This window comes from Quercus lobata, chromosome 2 (assembly GCF_001633185.2).
Source record: "Quercus lobata isolate SW786 chromosome 2, ValleyOak3.0 Primary Assembly, whole genome shotgun sequence".
In the NCBI taxonomy this organism is placed as follows: domain Eukaryota; kingdom Viridiplantae; phylum Streptophyta; class Magnoliopsida; order Fagales; family Fagaceae; genus Quercus; species Quercus lobata.
Window position 1 is genome coordinate 14,032,609 of NC_044905.1, and position 25,103 is coordinate 14,057,711.

Sequence of the window (25,103 nt, forward strand, 5' to 3'; positions counted from 1 at the left end):
AATGATTAATGTATGCCCTAAGTGCATACATTAACTGAACCCTATTTTAAAATAGACTTCCCAACATTTTTTCTCCTTTCTTTTTGCCTTGGCAAACCATAAGTTATAATTATGTTCAGAATGTACCACAAGCCCATGGCAACAATGGTGGTTTAAGTCTTCAAATGAGCTGTGCTACAAAATAAGCAATTACATTATGGGTTAAAGAATATTTTTGTTGTATATAGACTGTACTAACTTACATCTTTGTCAAAATTTTAACATAAATCACTATTTTGTGCGCTGCTCATCAACGTAAAATGTCAGAGAGGCATAGCTGGAAGAACCGGTCGACTAGACTTGCTTTTTGCAATTCTGGAACAGAACATAAATAATAACAATGCTGAGGACAGCAAGAAGAGCCTGAAATACGTTCTCATCTCTTGCAGCCCAACATCGAGCACCTCCATCTTTTTCCCATGCCTACTGCTCCTCTGCATCAAATACCCATTGAGATACTCATCAATGGATTCCTCCGTCTGCATGTTGGGCAAATGCACCTTTGAATGGACTTCACCGAGTTGTTGTGGACCCAATTTGAAAATAGTGAAAAATGCAGCAGACCAGTCATTGAGAACTCTCTGCAAGCCAAAAAGAAGAAATTGTTAAAGAAATGTGATCCTATTACTCTCATTCTCAATCAACTGCAGACTCCCTCTACTCAAATGAAGGAAGAAAGAAGATAATCAAAAGCATTGAAAAGACATGGAGCAATCCAAACTAACACACATTGAAGGTAGTGAGGTCAGTGGGATTGAACATTTTAAAGCAGTCTTTGGACGAGGCTGCTCCGTCTCCATATATCTGTCAGTCAGTGCAAAATGGTAAGGATGTGAATGAGTCAAATTGATGTAAGCAATTACAGGATGAGAATTCTGATTTCATAAACCTCAAATGTGAACGCCATGGGCACCCTTATAATGTCATACATGTAATCCGTTGCTGTCCCATGTGCCAAATACCTAAAATAGAGCAAAGACACTCATAAAAAGATGTAATTGAACATGTTTAAATGGCAAATTTCCATGTTCCTAATGACTCCTTAGAGTTAAGACCTGATGAACATGAACAACCTTATATGATGCGCCATACTGCCATGTACCTAAAATATAAGCTAACATTAAACTAACGGAAAAAAAAAATCATAATTAACACCTCAAATCTGTTTCCCAATTGGATCTTCTAGACTCACTGAATATCAGCACTCTTTAGCTTCAAGACCATGTATTTTGCATTTAATATAAGGATGGAAGATAATTGTTCACAATCCTCATAGCCAGATTCTTGATTCAATCTCTAAGGCCATTGTCTTAGTCAGCATTGAGGTGATTGCTCTACATAAATGAGCATCGAGTCTCCTCTAACTAATGGAATGTTTTCACGATGATCACTGATCTCAATATAAAGTAATACTAACCCCACGGAGCCTCCACCTGACCCAGTCATGCAACGGTTTTGGCAATGAAGATGGTTCACTTCTTCAAGCAACAGTTTCATCTGGTGTGAAGAAACTCCATCAGGTGTAGTGTTTCTATGGTCATATGGCATAAAGAGAGCCTGAACAAACAAGCAGCCAAAGACATTAGCTGTATGCAAAAGTATATTGTAAATGATGGCAAAAATTAATTGTACAGGAAAAGAAAAACATTCAAATAGAATCTAAATAATGTATTTCAAATTATAGAAAATCAGTACTTCTAATTCATAATTAGGAGGGCCTTGAGTTCCCCCAGACAGCATTGACAATCCAAATTTCCACTAATTGCATCAAACAAGCACAATGCCAACTAGGCACAAATGCTGGAAAATTCTTTCATCTATGTAATCATTGATAGGCATATATGACTGGGTTCTGGGAGGGGGAGAAGTAAGAAAAATTACAGACTTGACCCTTAACCCATGTGTTATATTTGGTTTTCTTCGGCACAAGGATCATCTTATTTCCTCTCTACAAAACATGATGTCTGTCCTTCTATCTAAGATACTTTGAGCTTTTGTCTTTCCTCAATGGATTTTTAAGACTCATATATTAGGCTGTAAATGAACTGCTCGAGCTCAGCTCAAGGAAAAAACTTTTTATGTTCATTTATTTAGCAAATTAACCAAGCTCACATTCAGATTTAGGCTCAAATATAAAATGAGCCAAGCTCAAACATAATAATGTGTTCGGGAATAAGCTCATAAGTGTGAGGCTTGATTTGAGTATATACATAACCTTAAATGTTTTAAATGCATACATATATAAAAATATAGTTATAAAAACTTGAGATCGGATTGTGTTAATTTGTAAATAAGTTTATAAGATATTAATTTATTACTTGTAATTTATTGATAACATAAATAGCTCATTTCGCAATAAATATTATATATAATTTTTAACAATACAAGGTTGGTGAATTTAATTTTTATAAGTTCATAACAAAAAATCATTATATCTAATTAACTCAAATAATATAATTTCAATTATGAATTAGTTATTAATTATTACTATATATTTGCGAATGAATCATTTTTTTTTGCTCATGATGTCATTATATATATGGGGAAAGAATAATTTAGTCAAGCAGCTTGTAACAAAATCAAGCTTAATTGACAAGAAAACGAATCAAACTTGAGCGTGCAATCTAGTTTGGTGATGAGGTCCACCGCTCAGCATGTTTCATATGCAAAAACATGCAACATCTTAAAGAAGCATTAGGAAAACCAAATCACTCTTTTTCTGGGTAAATCTGAAAATACCTTAACACATTCTTCTTTTTGGATGTGGTTATGTCAGATCTGGTGCTCAATCTATATTTTATTGCTGATAAATTTTGCAATCATTGGTTTGGTGGTGAAGGAGGAGATTATAGGAGTATTTGTTGCTTATGTTTCCCTGGAAGATTTTCATATGGAAAGATCACATTAGGTATGAGAGAGACTTTTAGGGGGAGTGTTACAAACCTGAGCTGACGCAAGTCAAACAATTAATAGGTTATTTGAATTGAGCTTCACAAAAATTACAAGCTAGAATCAATATTACTATCAATCCAACCTAACTAGCCCCATTTGAACACTGCTTACATACACGAGCTAGTTAACAAGCCTATAGAAGCACATCTGTCATCCTAACCAAGACTAATTTTGATCTCAACCGGCTTGTTCATGTAATGTGCCAGTGTTTGTTAATTTTAAATAAAAAAAATTCACAACAACCCTTGCACATGAACCCAGTATCTTCCCACACAATATGTCCTGTCCAAGACATTAAACAAGGCAGAACCAACCAAAACACAGCCAAGCTAAAGCTGTTTATGAGCCATTATGATAAATTTTTTTTCCTTGAAAGGTGGTAGAGCACAACGAAAATAACAAGAATGTTAAAGACATGAATAGTTTTCAGTTCATTCAATTGTTAGACCCTCTTTTAATGCTATAATCTTGGGTAGACATTTGATAAATTATTAATATAAAACTTTTTGAAGGCAAAAAGCACTTGCACAATCCACAACAGCCAACAGTGAATGTTGGCAGGAACCTCAATAAAACTTACCTCCATTCCAGAGTGCACATTAACCCATACATGTGGATCAAAAGATATAGCAAGTTTCCGCATTATTTGAGTTTCTGGCTCACTAAAAGGACCAGTACCAGGATTTTCCTCATACGGATCATAGTCCTGTAATTAAAGAACAAAAATGAGAAAAACTATCAAAGGATAGCATAACATTGAGTATAAAATCCTTAAATAATTAAACCTAGTGCCTCACCCATAACCCAAAAGTGTAAAAGTGCTGTCAATCAATTTTAAAAAGGTCCACCTCAGCATATTTACCAAATTAATACATCAACACCAACAAGCTTTAGAGATGTACACAGCATGCGTTACAAAATATAAAAAATGATAAGAGATGACAAACCTTCTCCTTCTTGCCCCAGTCAACACTCCAATTTCGGTTGAGATCAACCCCTCTCCCTGCCCAAAAATACAAACTTAAGGATTTCAGTATATTTCCAAGTAGTCATCTAACTTTTGAAGAAAGAAAAGTCAGGAGCATGACCATTTCTCCTCTCACAAAGATCCCCTGCTTCAACAATCTTGCGACCATTCAAATTTTCCATCGGTACTACCTGACATTTCATAGCATATCAGCATAATAAAATTACCAAAGTTCTGTACAGTATTTCCCCAAAAATAGCAAAAGGCAGTCACATTTCAAACAATTTAATCCTTTGGGTATAAAGGCGTGTCCTTTTATCACTGCAATAACGTTTTGATACAGCTCAGGCATGTCTTTCTAACTAAATATCAATCTGAGACTTTGCAGAAAAACAACCATAAAGTTTTTACTGATCAACTAAGTTCCAATGATCAATCTAATGTTTGATAAAGTACATAAACACGACCAACATGGAAGGATATATTCTCCCTGAGCATCTAACTTTGTGACACAGATATTGATACAGCACTGAAAGTCATTCCATTCATTCAGTGAGCTTGTATATAGGCACCAATGTAGCAAGTTGATAATGTGGATCAAAATCCAAAGCATAATTTCAATTAACTCAGTAGAAGAAAAATGCTCTGGAAATTTAATTAAAGTTACCTTTATGACAAGCTTGTCAAGGGAACTGTTTAGAGAAGCTGAGTCCACGTTGGGTAGAAACTGCTCTTCACTTAAGATTGACAAAATCCGGAAAGCAAGTTCAGTTGAAATGAGTTCCCTTCCATGCTGACCAAAACTCTGGAAGACAAGGAATTATCTGTCAAAAACAGCAGCAATTACCAATCTGAGATTATCTATCCACTACATGTTGGAAATAAGATTTCCAAAGTACATTCTTTTTATATTTCTGATATCAATAGTTTACGCTTAACAACTGGACAAAATTAATGCCTAACAAGCAACTGCTTAGTTAAAATCTTGTTAAAGGAGTCCATATGTGATCCAACACAGGCACTTGTGTAGAGAACTTACAAGAAGGATCCGAAACTTTGAGCTGTCATCATTATCTTTCCTTCCTCTGCAATATGTGACCACTGAGATCTCTGCCTGGTAGCCCTTATTTATAGATTTAATTGTTTCCATCTGTTAAAGACATTAATAATCAGAAATTGAAATCAAGCGTTATCACTAACGAAGATAAATCACAACAACCTACAGTGAGTTTATCCGGGTGCCGATGGACCAAACCATTTATCATCTCCATCAAATCACCACTGCAAAATTCCAAAGAACAAACAAAGAAAATTAAAAATCACCATGATATTTGTTGGATTAGCTATATTCCAAAAGCTTAAGCTGAAAAAAAAAAGGGCACAGCTAGGCGTATTAAACAAATAAATTGGATAAGAGGGATCTAAATTCCAAACCAATAGTTTTTTTTTTTTCCTTTCTTTCTTTCCTTTCATGGGACTAGTTTAGTTAGTTCAGTTGAATATACAAAAAATGAAACAAATTTTTTTCAAAAAAAATTCAAATTCCAGGATCAATTTCTCAACAACCAAACGGAGCATAAAAAATAATCAAGACCCAGATTGAATTTTCACAGGTTCAACTAAAAAATAAACAATTTTTGACCTATAAAACCACGTAAGCTTCACTACAAAGTTGCAAGATTCAATCAAAATATGAACTTTATCAAATCGAAATCACCAATTCCAACAAAACCCATTATTGTCCTACAAATTCCGAAGAATCAAAGAGCAGAAATAGAAAATCTGGGCAAAAGGAGAGAAAATAGAGAGTGGGTTTGATAGGGAATTACCTGGAATGGTAGAGATCGCGGTTGATGGGCACTAATGGCGGGTGAGTGAGATTGTCATTATCCCCATTAACGAGGAAGAAACTTTGCAGAAAAGCAAAGAAGAAGAGTGAAAGGAAATGACCCATGTTAAAAGCAATTGAAGAAGAACAACAAGATTCTTCTGTGTAGCTCGATTTGCCTTCATTTCATTTTTGTTTGCACAAAAATATGTGACATTTTCGCCTATGTTTGTTCGGAGCTGTGGAAAAAAAAAAATGTAAACAATTATGAAAGAAGGACTTTGCTTTTGGAATTTCGGATGATTGAAAAGGTTAGAGAGAGAATGTATGGGACTTCTGACAGTTTTGGTCTCCGAAATTGTTCACATTCAACAATGGATTTCTTTTGATAATTGATCCAGTCGGGTTTTTATTTTTTATTTTTTATTTCAGATAAATTCGGATTTTAATGGTTGGATTTTTTTTTGGGGAAAATCAGAGGTGAAATATACCGTGTTTCCATTTTGAATAAATGCTGCATTATATTTGCATTTGATTTTTTTTTTTTTTTTTAACTCTCAAAATAGTCTGAAGATACCTAGTTTATATTTTCAAATTAATCATATAAATATAAGGTTATTATTGACTGTTACAGGTAAAAAAAAAATTTTAATTAGAACTAATAACAATTTAACACATAAAATTTATTATGAAATTGTTATAGATATACCACTTTTGATCATTAAATAAATCATGTAGTTAATATTTAAAAAGTATATATAAATGCTTAATGTACTACTGTAATGTATGGTCATCAGGTTGGGCCAGCCAGTTAGCCATTGTTAGGCCAAAGACCAAATCAAAGGCTTTGGACTTACTTAGTAATCAACCTGGCCCGCACCGACCATCCGAGTAGATATAAACGGATAGTGCCTTAGGGGAATTGCTTGCTGAGTACCATTTGGCGTTAGGTGCAAGTTTTAAAAGAATTCTCACAAGGTTCCACTGAATCAGGAATCTTGAACAAAGGTGAGCTCCACATGACAAAGGGGATAAAACATCATCATTGAGACCCCACTAGAGGTGCACTATAAAAGGGAAATGAAACTAGAAAATATGGGGCTTTTTTTTTGTTTTGGGGGGGGGGGGGGGGAGGGGGAGAGATACATAAGAGAGTAGAGAGGAACAACCAAAGAGGGATAGAGGGATTCAACTCAGTATTGCTTGGTCCTTCTCGAAAAACACATAAACGAGGTAAAGGATCATTGCGTAGGCCTCAGCACCTCCCCTTAGGCTGCTAGATTAGCTCTTGGGAGCCTTCCCATGGTAGGAAATTTCCTACCCATCCTAACAAGTAATTTGGGACCCCGACCTAAAATTATCGAGTGTCCTAGGTTTAGGTACCACACATAAGATGGTGGATTTTTTTTTTTGGCAAATCAAAGAGAGTGGAATTGAAGATTTATCACTTTTACATGAAATACCCTCTGAGAATATGATGTTACATGTAACAAATACATAACATACTCTCCTTTATTTTTTCTTTAGTATATCACACATCCTATTGTCTACTAGTCTAAGGAATATTAAAAATTTTAGTACATAATATTTTATAAATTAATAATATAATATGTCAAATTTTAAATACAACATATATAATAATTAAAAAAAATTAACTACTATCTTGCTAATATGACATGACAGTACTTACATTTTATTATTATGTTAATTTTAATGATCTTACTGTGTGGATGAGGATCCCTAATCCCATTTAATTGGGCTGCCAATACTATTTCTAAGGATGCGTCTCGGATCTCGGGAACGAGTATTGGTTGAACCACGGGGATGAGCACTAGTCAGCCTTGGGGACAAGCATTAACCCTGAGAAGTACATGAAGCTAAAATATCACAAAAGGACTAAAGTAAACTTGGCACAGGTTATGAGGAAGGTGAGAAGAGAAGGGAGTGGAAGCTATCCCCTCCGCATTAAATGCGAGACAACTACTTCTCTGGTCACATTAATGAGGAAATGACCATGAACAGCGGTGATACAGCTTAGATTGTAAGATAGAAGCTAACCTGTATGTTCTGGATGGGACAAAAGTCCTAAGAATGCAGTCTTAACCCTCCAAATGTAGCGTGAAGATAATCGGTGAGTAAATATAAAAGGGAGATGAAGATCCTTAGAGGGGGGTGGAGAAAAAGAAAAGAAAAGAATTTGTAAAGGAGAGAAAGCAAGAACATTGATATATAAAAAGATCTTCCTCGGGTGGACTGAGGATCCCTTTCTTCTTGATAATTGTGTGTTCCTAGTTTTTTACTTGGCATCTCTTTTCATTGTACTTAATTTTATCTTACCAAGTAGTCAATATCCTACCCATTTTTTTAACAAATTCGTTGTATTGGCCTCTTTGGGCCATCAGTTGGTCGTTCTTGGGCCTTAGATCTGTTTGCATCCTTGCATTTACTTATAGTAAATTGGTAGTATCTTGAGTACTTTTTTTAGGCGAATTGCAAACATCTCTTGAGATTTCTTTCAAAACGCTCCTTGTAATCACCGAGTGAGTTAGGGTCTGTTTAAAATCCGCTTATTTTGTTGAAATTGAAAAAATTTTGTTGAAAATGCTGTAAATAAAGGTAAAAGTTAGCTGAAATAGTATAATAAGACCCATGAATAGTATCAAAAAGTGCAGTGGGATTCATGAATAGTAGCAAAAATAAGCTGAATAGTAAAATAAGTTGATAAAAAATAAGTTATCTAAACGCAATCTTAATCGGACGGTACTACATAAGGATTTGGGCGACCTCGATTCAAACAAAATGACATAATTTGACCCTTCTATTTCAATTGTGTTTAGCATCAACATTAGTGGTTCAAAAAATTTAGCCATTTGGCACCAAAAAAAAAAAAAAACTATTTTATCTATTTTACCACTTTAATTTATAAAATACCCAACATAAGTGGTTTTATTTTAGCATTTAACATAATAAAATAATATATCTACTATAATAAACAACAACCACCACCATTAACGTAATAAAATAATATAACTTTTAATCAAATATTATTTTTTAAACCATCTTAGCTAGCCATCTTTGGCAATGCACTGAATAGCCAAATTTTTTGACCTTCCCTTCAGCATTGCAACATGCTTTTTAGTATTGGTGGTGCTAAAAATAGCAATATGGCTTTTTAGCACCATCAATACTAATGCTTTTATAAGTAACTAAAAGTGGCCGTGTGCATTTGAGTGATTAAATTTTTTATTAAGAAGATTTTTTTTTTTTGGAGGAAATATTAAGAAGAAATTTGAGTGATCACTTTATTATACAAAATTCATTATTAATAAAAATACGATTAAATATCTATTTTTTATATATAAGATTAAATATCTATTTTAAAATTTAATAAAGTAAAAAATATATTGAATTTTTAAATATATATATATATATCATATATCATATATCATATAACATATCATATATTATATAATAAAAGTTGGATTTAGAAATTATGGATGCACAAGACTTGTTTAATTATTAAGTTGTTGCATCAAATTACATAAATTTTTTAGACAAAAACAACAGTTTAATTGTTATCAACAGTTTAAATATTTTTTAGATAGACACAAAAACTTTTCCTCTTAATTGTTAATGTAGTTTAATTAAACTTTTGCTACCTATGTGCAGTTTGAAAGATATATAAAATTTTGTAAACTCATTCATTATATTTTTGAAAAAAATTTGTACCGTTTCTCTATCTTAGAAACCTATATCAATCAGGTTAGGTTTCATCTACTTTGAATGGGAGAAAATCATTATCTTAAAAGAAGTTTGACATGAAAAAATAATAACATAATTTGACCCAAAACAGATGTTAGTGTGTGTATGCATGCTGTGTCATATACAGAACAGGACAACAAACCCGTATGTTTTTTAAGGCAATTTGTAAAACCCAAATTTTCACTTCATAAAATGGGCTCAAAAACCCCAACTATTCTTCACTTCACAGAATTGGCTCAATAGCCCAGATCTTCTCCACTTCACGAATTGTACTTGAAAGCTTGTGATTCTTGGCCCAATTTGAAAATCATGAAGATTTTTGGGCAAATACCCATTATTATAGTTTTAGTGATTTTCAGTTTTCCTAGGCCTTTAGATTGTCTTGGCCCAAAATCTAATATTTTTATTTTCGCTTAAAATCTTACTCTTTGTTTATTTTGACATTAACACTTTTTTACAAAATAATAATAAATCATTTTCCAAAAAGCATTTTTTAGAAACCTATCTCATTTTTCTATATTTGGTAGCAATCTTTAGGGGTGTAATCGGTTTGATTCGGTCAGTTTTTTTAGTTTTGGCCAATCGAAACCAAAATTTTCGGTTTGTGAAATTTTCAATCGAAACTGACCGAACTAATTGGAAATTGATCGGTTTCGGTTGTATTTCATTTTTGGTCGATTTCGGTCGGTTTTCAGTTAAGCACATGGGGTTATCTATTTTTTCAAAACTCTAAGTCAACATCATAGTCACAAAACGAAAATAACAACTCAATATTACAGTCACAGATTCATAGAAAATAGCATTGATTCAATATTAAAACAAAACCCAAAATACAAAAAAGAGAGAGGGTTATCAAGAAATGTCATTGTGAGAAATTGAGAATGAAAAGATCAAGTCGGCGTGGGGAGGCCGGCGTGTGGAGGTGGATGCAGAGGCCGATTTGTGCGGAGGTGGATGCATAGGCCGATTTGTGTGGAGGTGGCGGCAGAGGCAGATTGAGGCGGCGGCAAAGGCAGATTTGTGTGGAGGCCGGCGTGTGAAGGCGGCGACAGAGGCAAATTGAGGCGACGATAGAGGCAGATTTGTGTGGAGGCCGGCATGTGGAGGTGGTGCAGAGGCAAATTCGCGTGGAGGCCGGCGTGGAGTGGAGGCTGTGAGAGGAGGCTGTGAGAGCTGAGAGGGACTGGAGTGGAGGTTGTGAGGGTGAGAGTGAAAACGTGTGGGCTAGGGTTTTTAGCTTTTGTTTTTATAGTTTAATTAGATTAAGTTTAATTAGTTTAATTAGTAATTAATTTAATTATAGTTACTTAATCTAATGAGAAAATGAAAATTGAAAACATTGAAAAGTTAAGGCTGGATCATATTTAAAAAAGAAAGACCCAAATGTTTTTTTAAAAAAAGGAAAAGGCCAAATATGTATAGGAGGCCCAAATATTTATAAAATTTATATTATATATATAATGTAAAATATATTACAATATGATTCGGTTTTGTTTTGGCCGGTTTGGTGCATTCACACTTGCCATCGAAACCAAACCGAATATTTTCGGTTTTTAAAAACTGAAAACCGAAATTGAACGAACTGAAATTTTGGCATCAATTTGGTCGGTTTCGGTCAGTTTTTTCGGTTTGTCGGTTTTATGCACACCCCTAGCAATCTTAAAATGATTTGGATAAAATTGCTTTCCAACTTCGCTTATTTAGCTTTGCGTGAAATAAAATTGTTTTCCTTATTTTGAGATTGAGTTTTTTTCATAAATTTTAGTGGAAAACAACTCTACTTCATGCAAAGCCAAATAAGGGAAATTAAGAGATAGTTTTGAAATTTTTTTTTCCTGATACTACCAAATATAGAAAAATGTGAAAAATTATCTTCATATAAGATTTATTTATTGAAACAAATAGAGCGTTATTGATGTGGCACGAGTTGCCTAGTAAAATTAAGCTATCATCTCTTCACATGTGTTGTTTTACTTGTAGTATTGATCACTTGGGCCAAAAATACTCATCCCACACCCCCTCTCAAAAAAAGAAAAAAGAAAGAAAGATGTCATATATAAGAAACTAGAATCATCCAAACAATAAGAACCATAGAAATCTAAACGAATTACAGCAATTGATAAGTACATATATAAGAAACTTTCTACACGGCCATTACACAATAAATATCAAATACCCAAACTAAACAAAAATGCATATACCCATTACTGTATCAAACAAAAAAATACCTAAAGGAATTAGAATCATTAGGCAAAAAAATTAATATCAAGCATTTAGATTCATTAAACAAAAATTAACAAAAAAATTAACTCAAAAGGAAAAAAAATAAATAAATACCGATGGGTCGTCGGTTGGGTGGGAGGTGAAGGGTCGCGAACTGAAGCATCGCTAGAAGCGTCACTAACTGCAGAGGATGAAGCGTCGCCGATGAAGCTTTGCAGAACGGACAGAGGATGAAGCGTCGCTGATGAAGTGTCGCCGATGAAGCATCACCAATTGCAGAAGGATGAAGCATCGCCGGCAAGCTGAAGCATAACCAACGGCGAGCTGAAGCGTCACGATGGCGAGTTAAAGCGCCTCGAACGACAATCTGAAGCGTCACGACGGCGAGCTAAAGCGTCGTGACAGTGATTTGGGCTTTTGAAGCGCTGCGAACGGCGATCAAAAGTGTCGTGATAGAGAGCTAAAGCGCCGCGACGGCGATCTGGGCTTTTGAAGCGTCGCGAACGACGATCTAAAGCGCCGCGACGGTCTGGGCTTCTGAATTGTCTGAGAAATATGTGAGGGAAAGAGAGAATAAAGTAGAAAAAGTGAAAAAGAAAAAAGGGGCTGAGTGTTTTTAGTGTTATACTTTTAGTGACGACTTGTGTGTCGTCACTATAGGGTACCTTTACCCATGAAAATTAGGATTCGTCACTGATACTCCCATCTAATTTTACGTTCCTATTTTTAGTGACGACTTATTTTCGTCACTATTTGTCACATTCAGTGACGAAAGTTTTCGTCACAAAAAACTTAAACTTTTAGTGACGAAATAATTCGTCACTATAGATGAATTTAGTTTGGCGCCTTTAGTTCAACACAAAATATAGTGACGAAATTTAATTTTCGTCACTAAAAGTTACTAATTTTTTTATAAATAGTGATGAAATATAAATTTCGTCACTATATGGTACCTTTTTATGATGAAAAAATTTTCCTCACTAAAATTCGTCACTAAAAATATATTTTGTTGTAGTGAATGAAAAATAAAATATAAAATATAAAAGAACAAAAGAAAGGTCATATTATTCTTGCTTTGGCTGTATTTTGTTAATTTAAAATTTTTAAAAATGACCTTCTGTTTAGGCTATTTTTTAGGCGACATTTGTGCCAAGGCAATTTATAAAGCACAAGCTAAACGAGTCCAAATCTTTTATTATTCTTCCTACTCTACTCTAAGCACTATAAATTAAAAAAATGCCATTGGTGTCCACCTATTTAATTAAATGCTAAATTTGTGCATTTTATTATTTCAATTACCTAAATAAAAAGTTTATAAAAAAATTAATTAAAAAAAATAACTCATAATATTATCACTACCCCCGCCACCACCTTCACCGGCAACCACCAAGCCCATTGCCTTAGACGAAACTCATAACTCCTCCCTTTCTTCCCTCTTAAACCCATGAAAAACCCACCCAACACCACCACACTGCCACCTGTTCGTTCACCTCTCTCCATTTCAACAACCAAAATAATCCTTCAAACTTCAGATTTCAAGATATAAATTTTGGTTATAAATAAAAGGGGTGACAACAATCAGGTTAGTATTACACCTATTAATAAAAATAACAGATGTTTGGAATTCTTTTGATATTTGAGCAAAGATGGGCCAATGGTGGCCGAAACCCATATGTTAGGAAGATTAATTGAGTTGGGTGGGGTTTTTTTTTTTTTTTTTTTATTATTATTTTTTTTTATGTGGTTGGAGAGGAACAAAGTGGAAGAGTTATGGGTTTCGGTGGTGACCAATGTCTTTGATGGCTTTGCCGGAATCTTGATAGTGGCTACTGGCGAAGGTGGTGGTGGGGGCAGTGAGAATCTGATGGGTTTTTAATCTTTTTATTTATTTTATGTAATTTTAGGTAATTAAAATAATAGAAGGCATAAATTTAGCATTTTATTAAATGAGTGGACATGTGGCATGATTTTATTTGTGGAACATAGGGTGGAGCAGAAAGAATAAGACAGAAGATTTGGATTCAAGCTGAATAGGTTAAATCAAAGGGTATTAGCATTACTTAATGCTAACATTGAACATATTAACAACAAGCATCTGAACTACAACAAAATTGACATTATAAATTTTTTTTACAATGTGGTTGGTTCATTAGTTTCATATGAAGCCATGGAATAATACAAGATTATTTGCTTTAGCAAAATCAGAACTAGGTATGAACTTGAAAATAGTATTAAGCTGTATACAAGCTTGCACACCCAGATCAAAGCAACAGGCAAACCTTGGATCTACCCAATTGGACAATGGTCTATTCACTCAAAAGCATTGAGTTTAGTTCAGTTTCAATCCATACTTTTTGGTTTTTATATATATGTTTGGCTTTCCAATGAAAGTTGAAGTATCTGTAAATTTAACTCTAGAAACATAATAATGCCTTCTCCTAATGATATAACTCCCCTTGTACAAGCTTTTACAAGCTTTTCTTTAACTTTTATACTTATAAATTTAACTTTTCTTTTGCAGACTAAATACACATTATTTGTAGTAACTTTGGATTTTTTCTGAAAGTTGTAAACTTAGTTTGAGCAAAGTAAGTAAATTCTAGTTAAAAACTTATAAAACTGTATACTTGTGATGTTAGAAATTGAATTTGTGGTGGTATGTTGTGTTGGAGCAAGCGGGTAGCTTGCATGATGTTATTAGGTGGTTTAAACTAATATTGGGAGTGTTTTTTATTTATTGCAAATGTGAATGAGTATTGTTGATTAGATGTGAAAAATAGTATTGAAGTTTGATTTAAATACTTGTAAAACTCTATACTTATGATGTTGGAAATTGGATTTGTGATGGTATGTTGTGTTGGAGCAAGCGGGTGGCTTACATGGTATTATAAGGTGGGCTAAACTAATATTAAGAGTATTTTTCATTTCTTGCAAATGTTAATGAGTATTGTTGATTAGATGTGATGAATAATATTTTATTTCATTTTAATACTTGTAAAACTCTATACTTGTGATGTTGGAAATTGGTTTTGTGGTGGGTCGTTGTGTTGGAGCAAGCAGGTGGCTTGCATTGTGTTATGAGGTGGTTTAAATTCATATTGGAAGTATTTTTAATTTCTTGTAAATGTGAATGAAATTTGTTGATTAGTAGCAATTGTGTTCCTTTATTCAATTTCAATACTTATAAATATTATAGTTGTGATGTTGGAAATTTGTTTTGTGGTGGGTTGTTATGTTGGAGCAAACGGGTGGTTTGTATGGTGTTATAAGGTGGTTTAAATTCATATTGGGAGTGTTTTTAATTTCTTGCAAATGTGAATGAAACTTGTTGATTAGTAGCAATTATGTTCCTTTATTCAATTTCAATACTTGTAAGTATTATACTTGTGATGTTGGAAATTTGTTTTGTGGTGGGTTGTTGTGTTGGAGCAAGCGGGTGGCTTGCATGGTGTTATAAGGTGGTTTAAATTCATATTGGGAGTGTTTTTAATTTTTTGCAAATATGAATGAAACTTGTTGATTAGTAGCAATTATGTTCCTTTATTCAATTTCAATACTTGTAAGCATTATACTTGTGATGTTGGAAATTTCTTTTATGGTGGGTTGTTGTGTTGGAGCAAGCGGGTGACTTGCATGGTGTTATAAGGTGATTTAAATTCATATTGGAAGTGTTTTTAATTTCTTGCAAATGTGAATGAAACTTGTTGATTAGTAGCAATTGTGTTCCTTTATTCAATTTCAATACTTGTAAGCATTATAGTTGTGATGTTTGTGATTGGTTTTGTGATGGGTTGTTGTGTTGGAGCAAACGGGTGGCTTGCGTGGTGTTATAAGGTCGTTTAAATTCATATTGGGAGTGTATATTTGTGTGTGCAATGTACATTTATTTAAGTATTAATATAGACTTGTGCATTCATGAATATGATAGAACTTTATCTAAGTAGCTTATAAACTTAGATGTTAGAATACATTATGCATGAGTTGTCCTTATTTTACTAAAGTAGCATTCATCTTGTAATTGTAGTCAAACATGAATAAAAGTTGGATGACAATGGGTAAGACACCTGATGGTAGATTAAGTCATCCATATATTGAAGGGGTCAATGCATTAATTAATTTTGCAATAGTAGTTGTGGACTTGAGTGGTAATATTCCGTGCCCGTGTAATCACTGTGGGAGTTGCTGTTGATAATCTCCTAATACTGTGCGTATCCATTTGCTTCATCGTGGGATTATGCAATCTTACATTAATTGGTATAATCATGGAGAACCTCATGTATTGAACGAGAACATTCATGATAATAAAATATCGGATGGTGATCATATGAATGGTATCGATGCCTTGGTAGGTGATCGAATTAGAGGGGAACCAAGAAATGCAATCGAAGATGAGGAGGTGCGTCATTTTGACAAACTTGAGAAAGATGCAAAGCGTGAGTTGTATCCGGGTTGCACTGATTATAGTATCTTGAAGTTTGTTATTGAGATGTTGAATGTAAAGGTAATGACCAACTTGAGTAATAAGGGACTTGATATGATACTAGAATTGCTGACAAAGGTTTTACCGAAAGGTAACTTGGTTCCAAGGTTTGCTTATGAAGCAAAGAAGATATTACATGACTTAGACATGTCATACGAGCATATAGATGCATGCAAAAATGATTGTGCACTATTTTGGAAGGAAAATGAAAACCTTGATAAATGTCCAGTGTGTGAAGCGCCTAGGTACAAGGATACATGTGCCCAAGGTAAGATGATTCCTCATAAGGTATTGCGTTACTTCCTGTTGACATCGAGACTGAGGAGATTGTACATGTCAGGCCAAAGAGCTAAGGACATGAGATGGTATATAGACAAACGTGTGGACGATGGGATAATGAGGCATCCGGCTGATAGTGAGGAGTGGAGGGAGTTTGATTTATAACATCCTGATTTTGCCCCCGAATCTTGCAATGTATGGCTGGGGTTGGCTATAAATGGATTTAACCCTTTTGGGAATATGAACAACAACTATGGTATGTGGCATTTCATACTTATCCCCTATAATCTACCGCCTTGGTTGGTTATATAAGAGCCATATTTTATGTTGTCCTTACTTATTCCTGATCCCCATCAACCGGAAAATGAGATTGATATTTATTTGAAACTATTGGTTGATGAGTTGAAGGAGTTGTGGGAAGAAGCTGTAGAAACTTATGATGCTTATAATAAAGAGTATTTTCAAATGCGAGCAATTTTGTTGTGGACAATACATGAATACCCTAGATTTGGTAACGTGTCTAGGTGGAGGACAAAGGGTTATCATTCTTGTTACACTTGCAACGATGAACCATATTCAGAAGCTTTGGAAAGTAAAATTGGATTCATTAACCATCGAGCTTATTTGCCTATGAAACATCGTTGAATACATAACCAGTTGCATAATGGATTATCGGAGAAACGGAAGAGATCTTTAGAGTTACAAGTGAGAAAAATACAAGAGCAGCTAGATAGAATGCTAGATATAATTTTAGGAAAGCATCCAAGTAACAAGAAGAGACAACTCATTGGGAAGCTAAATTGGTCAAATGTAAGTATTTTGTACAAGCTTCTAAATATCACGATAAATTTACATTAATAACGTCTAACTCGTCTAATTCATATAATAATATTTTTATAATATATATGCACTTCATTTTACAGGATCAGTTTGAGCTAGAAGGAGATTCCAACTTAATAACGAAAACATTAAATACAAAATGTGGAAGATTATTGAGTTCCAACTCCCACAAGTTGCATCAGGATTATAAAAAGTTCAAACAATCTCATGGTGCTGACTATGTAAGAAGCCACCCGCAAATGAATGCCATGGAGAAGCAGTTGATTGAACTCATTGATGGGAGATGGACCAATGAGGATTGACTGGTAAATTATTTATGCGTATATTATTATTATCCAATGTTTACAATACTATGTTGTCAACTAATTAGATTAATATTTAGATGAAGTAAATGTATACTGTTTTATTCATGATCTAATAAATATCTTGAATGTTGTTTATTAGAAAAAATCAAGAAAGAGCTTTGAAAATAGGAATAAAACTAAAGGCAAACATAGATGCGGGATAAAGGCACTTGCTGTTAGGGTTGATGAGGAGGTGCGTATTTTTTCATTTTCTTAAACCTTAGTTTATTGCATGTTGTGATTAATTAAGTATATCTATCTAACACTTGAATGTTAATTAATCAGACAAATAATAATGATGGTCAAGTTCCTGAATTGGCAAAAATCTTCAAAGATGTTCATTTCAATCCAAATACAAATATGTGGATACACCCTGAGGAGAAGCGACATACGTATGTGTATCATTCCATCCCTATCATTTTTGTAAAGCTATAACATATGTAGTATTAATGTTGTGATTGTTTGTTTCTTTCCCTCTTTCAAATGATAGGAAAATATTCTCAAAGTGCAAGCAGATCATTGTCAAGATCCTAATGCAATTCCCCTTACACAAGAGGAGATCTCAAACTTGGTGTTTAAGAAGAAGTCCGGTATTGTAAAAGGACTTGGCATGAGACCTTCCTCTTCTCTAGTAACCACTGCCTCCTCTAATTCATCGGTGGAGTATATCCAACAATTAGAAAATGAGATAATTGAGCTCAAAGAGGCAAGAGCTAGAGATCAAGAGGAGCGAGCTAAGGACCAAGATGCGCGAACTAAGCAAGATGAGGTCCAAAAGAATAACTTTTTGAGGAGCAAGGGTTATGATGATGCTCTTACTTATGGGGTGGTTCAATTTCAAGTTAAAATACTTTTTGGTTAGTACTTTATTTGCTTTCTACAACTTATACATTAGGAGTTGTGATTTTAATTTATTGGTGTAGTTACTCTTAATGCATTATTAGAAATGTTTCTTATAACATAGTTAATATTTTTACTTTACGATTTTAACGAAGTATTGTTTTTATATTTGTGCAGATTTCTTATTGGTGGCTTTTAGGGGATTTACTTTTGGTATTACTTGAAGACATATGAGGACATCTTCCGTTAGTTCTAAAATAGGATTTAGGTAGAGTTATTGTATGTATTGCAAACAATTATTATATGGAAGGAGTTTGAATTAGATACTTGTTTTATTTTTTACTTGTGGAATGTATGGATCTTTTTTTATAAATGTGTTGTTGAAATAAATGTGAGGTTTTAATAATATAATGATAGGTTACATGTTAATATCAAAGCCATGAAAAAAATAAAAACAGAAAATAAGTTTTAGTGACAAATTTTTTCGTCACAAATATAGCAACAAAAAATGTGACGAAAATTTCGTCACTAAATATAGCAAAATTTTGTAAGAAATGGTTTTAGTGACGAAAATTTTCGTCACTATATGTGCTTGGATTTTCTTAAAAATAGTTTTAGTGACGAATTTTTTCGTCACTATATGTACCCGAACATAGTTTTAGTGACGAAATTATTCGTCACTAAATATGATTTAGTAAACTAAAGTGTTTTTAGTGACAGAATATTTTTGCCATTGAATAGTATTTTTAGTGAGGAAAACATTTAGTGACGAAATGTTTTCGTCACTAAAAGTTTTTTTTTTTAAAATCAAATCGGACTTTTAGTGACAATATTTTTCGTCACCAGGACTTTTAGTGACGGGGCTACAGTGATGAAATGAGTTTCGTCACTAAAAGTCCAATTTCGTCACTAAAGGTCCTCAGTGACGAAAAACTGGACTTTTAGTGACGAATTTTTTCGTCACTGAAAATACATTTTGTTGTAGTGATTTTTAATTTTTTTCCTTCCTTATAACAAATGGGGTATTTGAACCTAGATACACCATTTAATTATAAGGCTTTTGGTGACAAGTAGAAACTAGAAATTACTTGTCTTCATCTATTAGCAATAGAGTGATCAACCATTAGAGGACTGGGATCCAAGGAAGCAAATGTGAGGAGCTCTGGGTTGCATTCTAATCTAGACATTTCTTGCTCATCTAAGGTTACCCAAGCTTCTATCCCATCACCCAAACTTGTGTTAGCCAAAATTACTAGATTCATGAACAACGAACCACTTGAACCGATGCTGCCGACCCATATAGGCTTTCCCCACCCAAAATCAGCTTCATTGAATCCAAAACTACACTAACTGCTAAACCCAAAGTAGTCTGCTTCCTCTTTGGACCCTAGCCCTCTTCCTATTTCTTTGAGAGACTCATCACTACAAAAAACGGAGCCTGAAGCCGCGTTTTGGAGCCGCGTTTTTGGAAAACGCGGCTTCAGCCGTTCCTTTGAGCCGCGTTTTCCAAGAACGCGGCTCAAAGGAAAGGCTGGAGCCGCGTTTTCCAAAAACGCGGCTCAATAACGCGGCTTCAGGCCGTGCGGCTAATTTTTTTTTTTTTAATTGTAGCTTGAGTTGCGTTTCAAAAACGCAACTTCAGACCCCTTGAAACGTACTGTACCAGGATGGAGCTGCGTTTGAAACGCAGCTTCAAGTTTCAGTATAAACAAAAAAAAAACGAAACGTGAATCCCTTACCATCAAATCAGAAAACTGGCTCTCCGATCGCACAAGACCCTCACCGATCGCCCACACTCCCCTCACCGATCGCCCATTCCCCTCACCGCTCCAACACAGTCCCCTCAACGCTCGCACATCCCCTCACCGATCGTAGACAACTCTCACCGATCTCACACTCCCCTCACCGATCTCAGCCCACTCTCACCGATCTCAAGACTATGTGAATCCCCTCACTTCAACCCTATGTGAATCCCCTTCCTCCCTCTGCTCTTCCTCCTCTTCGTTTTCTTCTCACCGATCGCTGGCACACACCCATTCTCGCAAGGCCACTAGCAGTAAGTTTTTCCAAATTTTTTGTTTTGATTCCTGTTTTGGGGTTCCTATTTTTGCTTTACGGTTTCGATTTTAGGTTTAGGGTTTGGGCCGTCGATCTAGGGTTTTGATTTTGGGTATAAATGTTCAATCTTAATATTTGGTTTTAGATTTCAATATTTGGTTTTGGAGATGTTTGATCGATGAATTCATTTTTGCTTGGTGGGTTTTTGATATCTGTGTGTGTGTGTGTGTGTGTGTGTGTGTGTGTGTTGCTGCGGATCCTATTGTCTGTGTTTGTGTGTGTTGCTTGTGCTGCTGTGTGTGTGTGTGTGTATGTTGCTATTGCTGCTGCTGCTGCTCTGTGTGTGTGTTGTTACTGGTGCTGCTCTGTGTTTGTGTGTGTGCTGCTGGTGTGTGTGTGTTGCTGGTGCTGCTGTGTGTGTGTCTGTGTTGCTGCGGATCCTATTGTCTCTGTGTGTGTGTGTGTTGCTTGTGCTGCTGTGTGTGTGTGTGTGTGTATGTTGCTGTTATAGGATATGCTGCTGCTCTGTGTATGTCTGTGTGTGTGTTGTTACTGGTGCTGCTCTGTGTTTGTGTGTGTGCTACTGGTGTGTGTGTGTTGCTGGTGCTACTGTGTGTGTGTGTGTGTGTGTTGTTGGTGTTGTGCTCTGTTTGTGGGTATGTGTGTTGCTGCTGCTGCTGCTCTGTGTGTGTGTGTGTGTGCTGCTGCTCTGTGTGTGTGTGTGTTGCTTGTTCTGCTGCTCTGTGTGTGTGTGTTGCTGCTACTGCTGCTGTGTGTGTTGCTGCTGCTCTGTGGAAGAGGGATTTTAAGTGAATCGCCCAACTTCCAATTTAAACAATGTATAGATGCAATATTAGGAATACTAGCATGACATAAAAGGGTAACAATACTGTACTAATTATGACAAGGTTAGAGGAATTTGTTTTATATTTTTTGATAAATAGAACTTTTAAATATTAGTCGACCTTTAATGAAAAAGGATGAAATATAATGTAATTATTGGGAAGTTGTTTTACAAGGCTTTCGACAAAGTTGTTTGGGGTCATCCAATTTCAAGTTGTATGGTCGTGCACTTGTGCTGCATCTGCAATTTAATTGTTAGTGTTTCTTTCAATGACAATAGTGCATCTGTCACTAATTAGCTTATTTTTCAATATATAAGTTTTCTTTTTCCTGTTCTTTTCTTTTTGGGTTGCTGTATTTGGGTGGCAAAAATGAGGGCATGAATTCAAAATGGATAGACATCTAAGAGTTTCTCCAGTATTGAAATTTAATTTCAACTAATCAAAGTAAACCCACTTATCTATCACAGGATTTGAATCGATTAGTTATTGCACTTAAAATGTAAAGAAACTTTGTAATATTCAGCCTCATAGTCTTTTACCCTTTTTTTTTTTAGAGATTTTTAAACTATAGCGTCCGATAGATTTCAGAATTATTGATAATAAACTAATAATGACATTTCATTGTTATTGATAATTTGTCCAATTTGGTCCATGTCGGTCTATTCAGTCCACCTTAGTCCTTTCGGTCCACTTCGATCCATTCAGTCTATTTTGGTCCTTTCGGTCCAATTCGGTCCTTTTAGTCCACTTCAGTCCTTTCGGTCCATTCAGTCTATTTTGGTCCTTCTGGTCCAATTCGGTCCTTTTAGTCCATTTCGGTCCAATTCGGTCCTTTTAGTCTACTTCAGTCCTTTCGGTCCATTCAGTTGACTTCGGTCATTTTGGTCCATTCAGTCTATTTTGGTCCTTTCGGTCCAATTCGGTCCTTTTAGTCCACTTCAGTCCTTTCGGTCCAAATTGGCCCTTTGATCCACTCGGTCTTATTGGTCCAGTTCAATCGAAAATGACAAAAAGTAATATAATTATTTTTAATTGTTTAATTTAATTATTTATGGTATTATTTACTATCTTTCTTTATGTTCCCCCTACATGATATTATTATTATTATTTTTTTATAGGGGGATGAAATTTAAAGATGATGGTATTAAATTTAGTATCATAATCTACAATCTTCTAATGCATAAGTTATTCAGTACAATTCTATTTCATATGAAGATTGTGAACCTCATCTTACAATGTATAAATTATATAACATATCATCGTAGAAATTCATCTGTAAATAAATGTATTGCCCTCTTCATTCTTTAACAATAAATGCCGTTAATATTTTCATACGATCACACAAACTAGTTAATATGATAAAACAAAGCCATACAAAGTACCTTTTTATGTTGAAGACTCTTGTTATGTGGTTGGAAGAAGCACAAACTTTTTATTGAACATATATATATCGATACAAACAATTGTAAATGCCTCATGCATTGCATAGACCTACAACTAGTTATGATAATAACCAATCCATTAGGGAGGTAAAGTGCACTAATTTAATTTTTAAACTCATGTTATCCAATAACAAATGTTATACATGGTCAATGAAAAACAAGTCATGTAGAACTGTTTTATGTCATTTCCTTATGCCTTTTCACCCTCTAGTCCTTTTTGGACTAGATTTTAATTATGAAAATTTTACTGACTAGTTTGTCTTATTTTACTATGATTATTGATGTCTTATGGTAGTTGTGAAATTTGATAGTGTTTGTTTACGGAGTTGGTTCAGTTGACAAGGTTAACAATATACTTTATATTATATTTTATATGTTGGTATACAATATATTAAAATAATCTAAAAGAAAGGAATAAATCTCACTGCTATGTTACAAAATAAAATGAAGTAAGCATCGCGACAATTGTTCCAAGACGAAAGCACCTATCTTTTTGGTACTCATCAACGCTCACATCTAAATGTATCGTGCTTTGGGCGAAGGGCATATCTCACTTGTAGTGCCTGTTGTATCAATCTCTCTTTCGTGATTAGTTAAGATGACTACTTATATGTGATTTGTCATTATTTTTTTTTTTAGTAATATATGTGTGAATTTCAGTCAGATATTTTCATACACATATATATATGTACATGTACATGTATCTATTAATTAACATGTTCCTTACATGTGTTTCACAGGTGATGTTGTTCGCAAACATTTGAAATTATAGTCAGAGGCACAAAGTTCACAACAAATTCCGCTCACTGTGCACGAAAATCCAGACGCCTCTCAAAAGCCATTCACCTACATTTTCTATCATTTTATCTTGGTACCCGCCCAATTCCCACGCCTTTTCTTCGTTGTGCTTACTATCTTTCTTAAATTGATGCGTCCTTGCATCTTTGTAACTCTTTTTGTTGTAATTGTTCTTTTCATTTAATTATATAGATTAAGATTTATATCATAGGGCTGTATCTGAGACATATGTAGCCGTATGATACAAATTTTGAAAAGATACTTGTAAAACAAACACAGTTGGAACATACCCAACGTGCAGTATTGTATTGGAAAGGACAGTGGTTTTATATTTGAATGGGTGAATATCTCACTCTTCATATTGCATGAAGAGATGCCTGCGTGTGTGTGTGTATATGCAATTAACTTCAATTTCCTCTTAATTTAATAGGTTGGGAAGTACTTAAATATAGATATTATCACTTCATACATCTTCTCTTTTGACTAACTTATTTCATAAATGATATAAATTTTCATAAATTAAATGATTTTCAACCCTTCATACAACTTTCTTCTTGACTAACGCTTTTCATAATTTAAATAAACTTTAAACTCCATAGCAAAATGTGACAATCGACTCCTAATAAGTAATACCCAATTACATGGATGCATTCAGTTCTTTCTTGCTAATATAGAATCAACAAATCATATCGATTTGTTCGTAACAATTCACTTAGACCAACTCTTGGAACCTCAAAGGAGTGGGCAACAATATATTCTATTTTGGACTTACAATATCATCATACATAGCATTTAGCTTAGATTATCACATGTAGGAGACGACTTCGTTGTTGGACATAGTTATCTTGGTATTCTGGAGGTTATAATTATTACAATTGCATGCATTTGTGATTTGTTAATATCTTATTCCAACAATTATGCTTAAAATATTCCAAACATATCACATTAAGTTATGCTTCATTTAGTGTTACTATTTAGAAAATTGAAAGTATAGGCTATTCTTGATGTAGTGATATATATATATGTTATCCGAAAATCTATGCATAGTTCGGTATGTTTGTTCTTTACAAATCAGTAATAGGTCTCAGATCACCTCTGAATCTAATTTGACGGTTTATTGGCTATGCATTACCAAATGTTGTTGTAGGTCAGATATTGTTTAGATCCCTTGTGATGTTTATGGAATTTGTTTATTTTATTTTTCATGTATATGGAACTTGTGATGTAGGAATGGGAAGTTGTTTAGATCCCTTGTGATGTTTATGGAACTTGTGGAATTTGTTTTTGATGTATATGGAACTTGTGATGTACGAATGGGAAGTTGGTTAATTCCCTTGTGATGTTTATGGAATTTGTGATTCTTGGGATGTAATAAGTTGTGAAAGAAGGGAGTTGTGTGTATAGCA

General features: G+C 34.3%; 1 protein-coding gene and 1 long non-coding RNA gene across 2 annotated transcripts; one reads left to right on the top strand and one right to left on the bottom strand.

The window, feature by feature from the left end:
* Positions 1 to 136: 136 nt before the first annotated feature.
* On the bottom strand, positions 137 to 6,192 carry LOC115974619 (putative metallocarboxypeptidase ecm14). The gene is made up of 11 exons (XM_031095043.1): positions 5,788 to 6,192; positions 5,182 to 5,239; positions 4,998 to 5,108; positions 4,626 to 4,763; positions 4,080 to 4,149; positions 3,939 to 3,994; positions 3,572 to 3,697; positions 1,457 to 1,596; positions 929 to 1,001; positions 769 to 843; positions 137 to 620 (listed from the first exon to the last, which is right to left on the bottom strand). The coding sequence occupies exons 1-11, from the start codon at positions 5,910 to 5,912 to the stop codon at positions 303 to 305; spliced, it is 1,290 nt and encodes a 429-aa protein (XP_030950903.1). The 5' UTR covers positions 5,913 to 6,192; the 3' UTR covers positions 137 to 302.
* A 14,380-nt stretch (positions 6,193 to 20,572) lies between these two features.
* LOC115978270 lies at positions 20,573 to 24,067 on the top strand. The gene is made up of 2 exons (XR_004088677.1): positions 20,573 to 20,610; positions 23,640 to 24,067. It is a non-coding gene; the product is annotated as an uncharacterized LOC115978270 (long non-coding RNA).
* Positions 24,068 to 25,103: the final 1,036 nt, after the last annotated feature.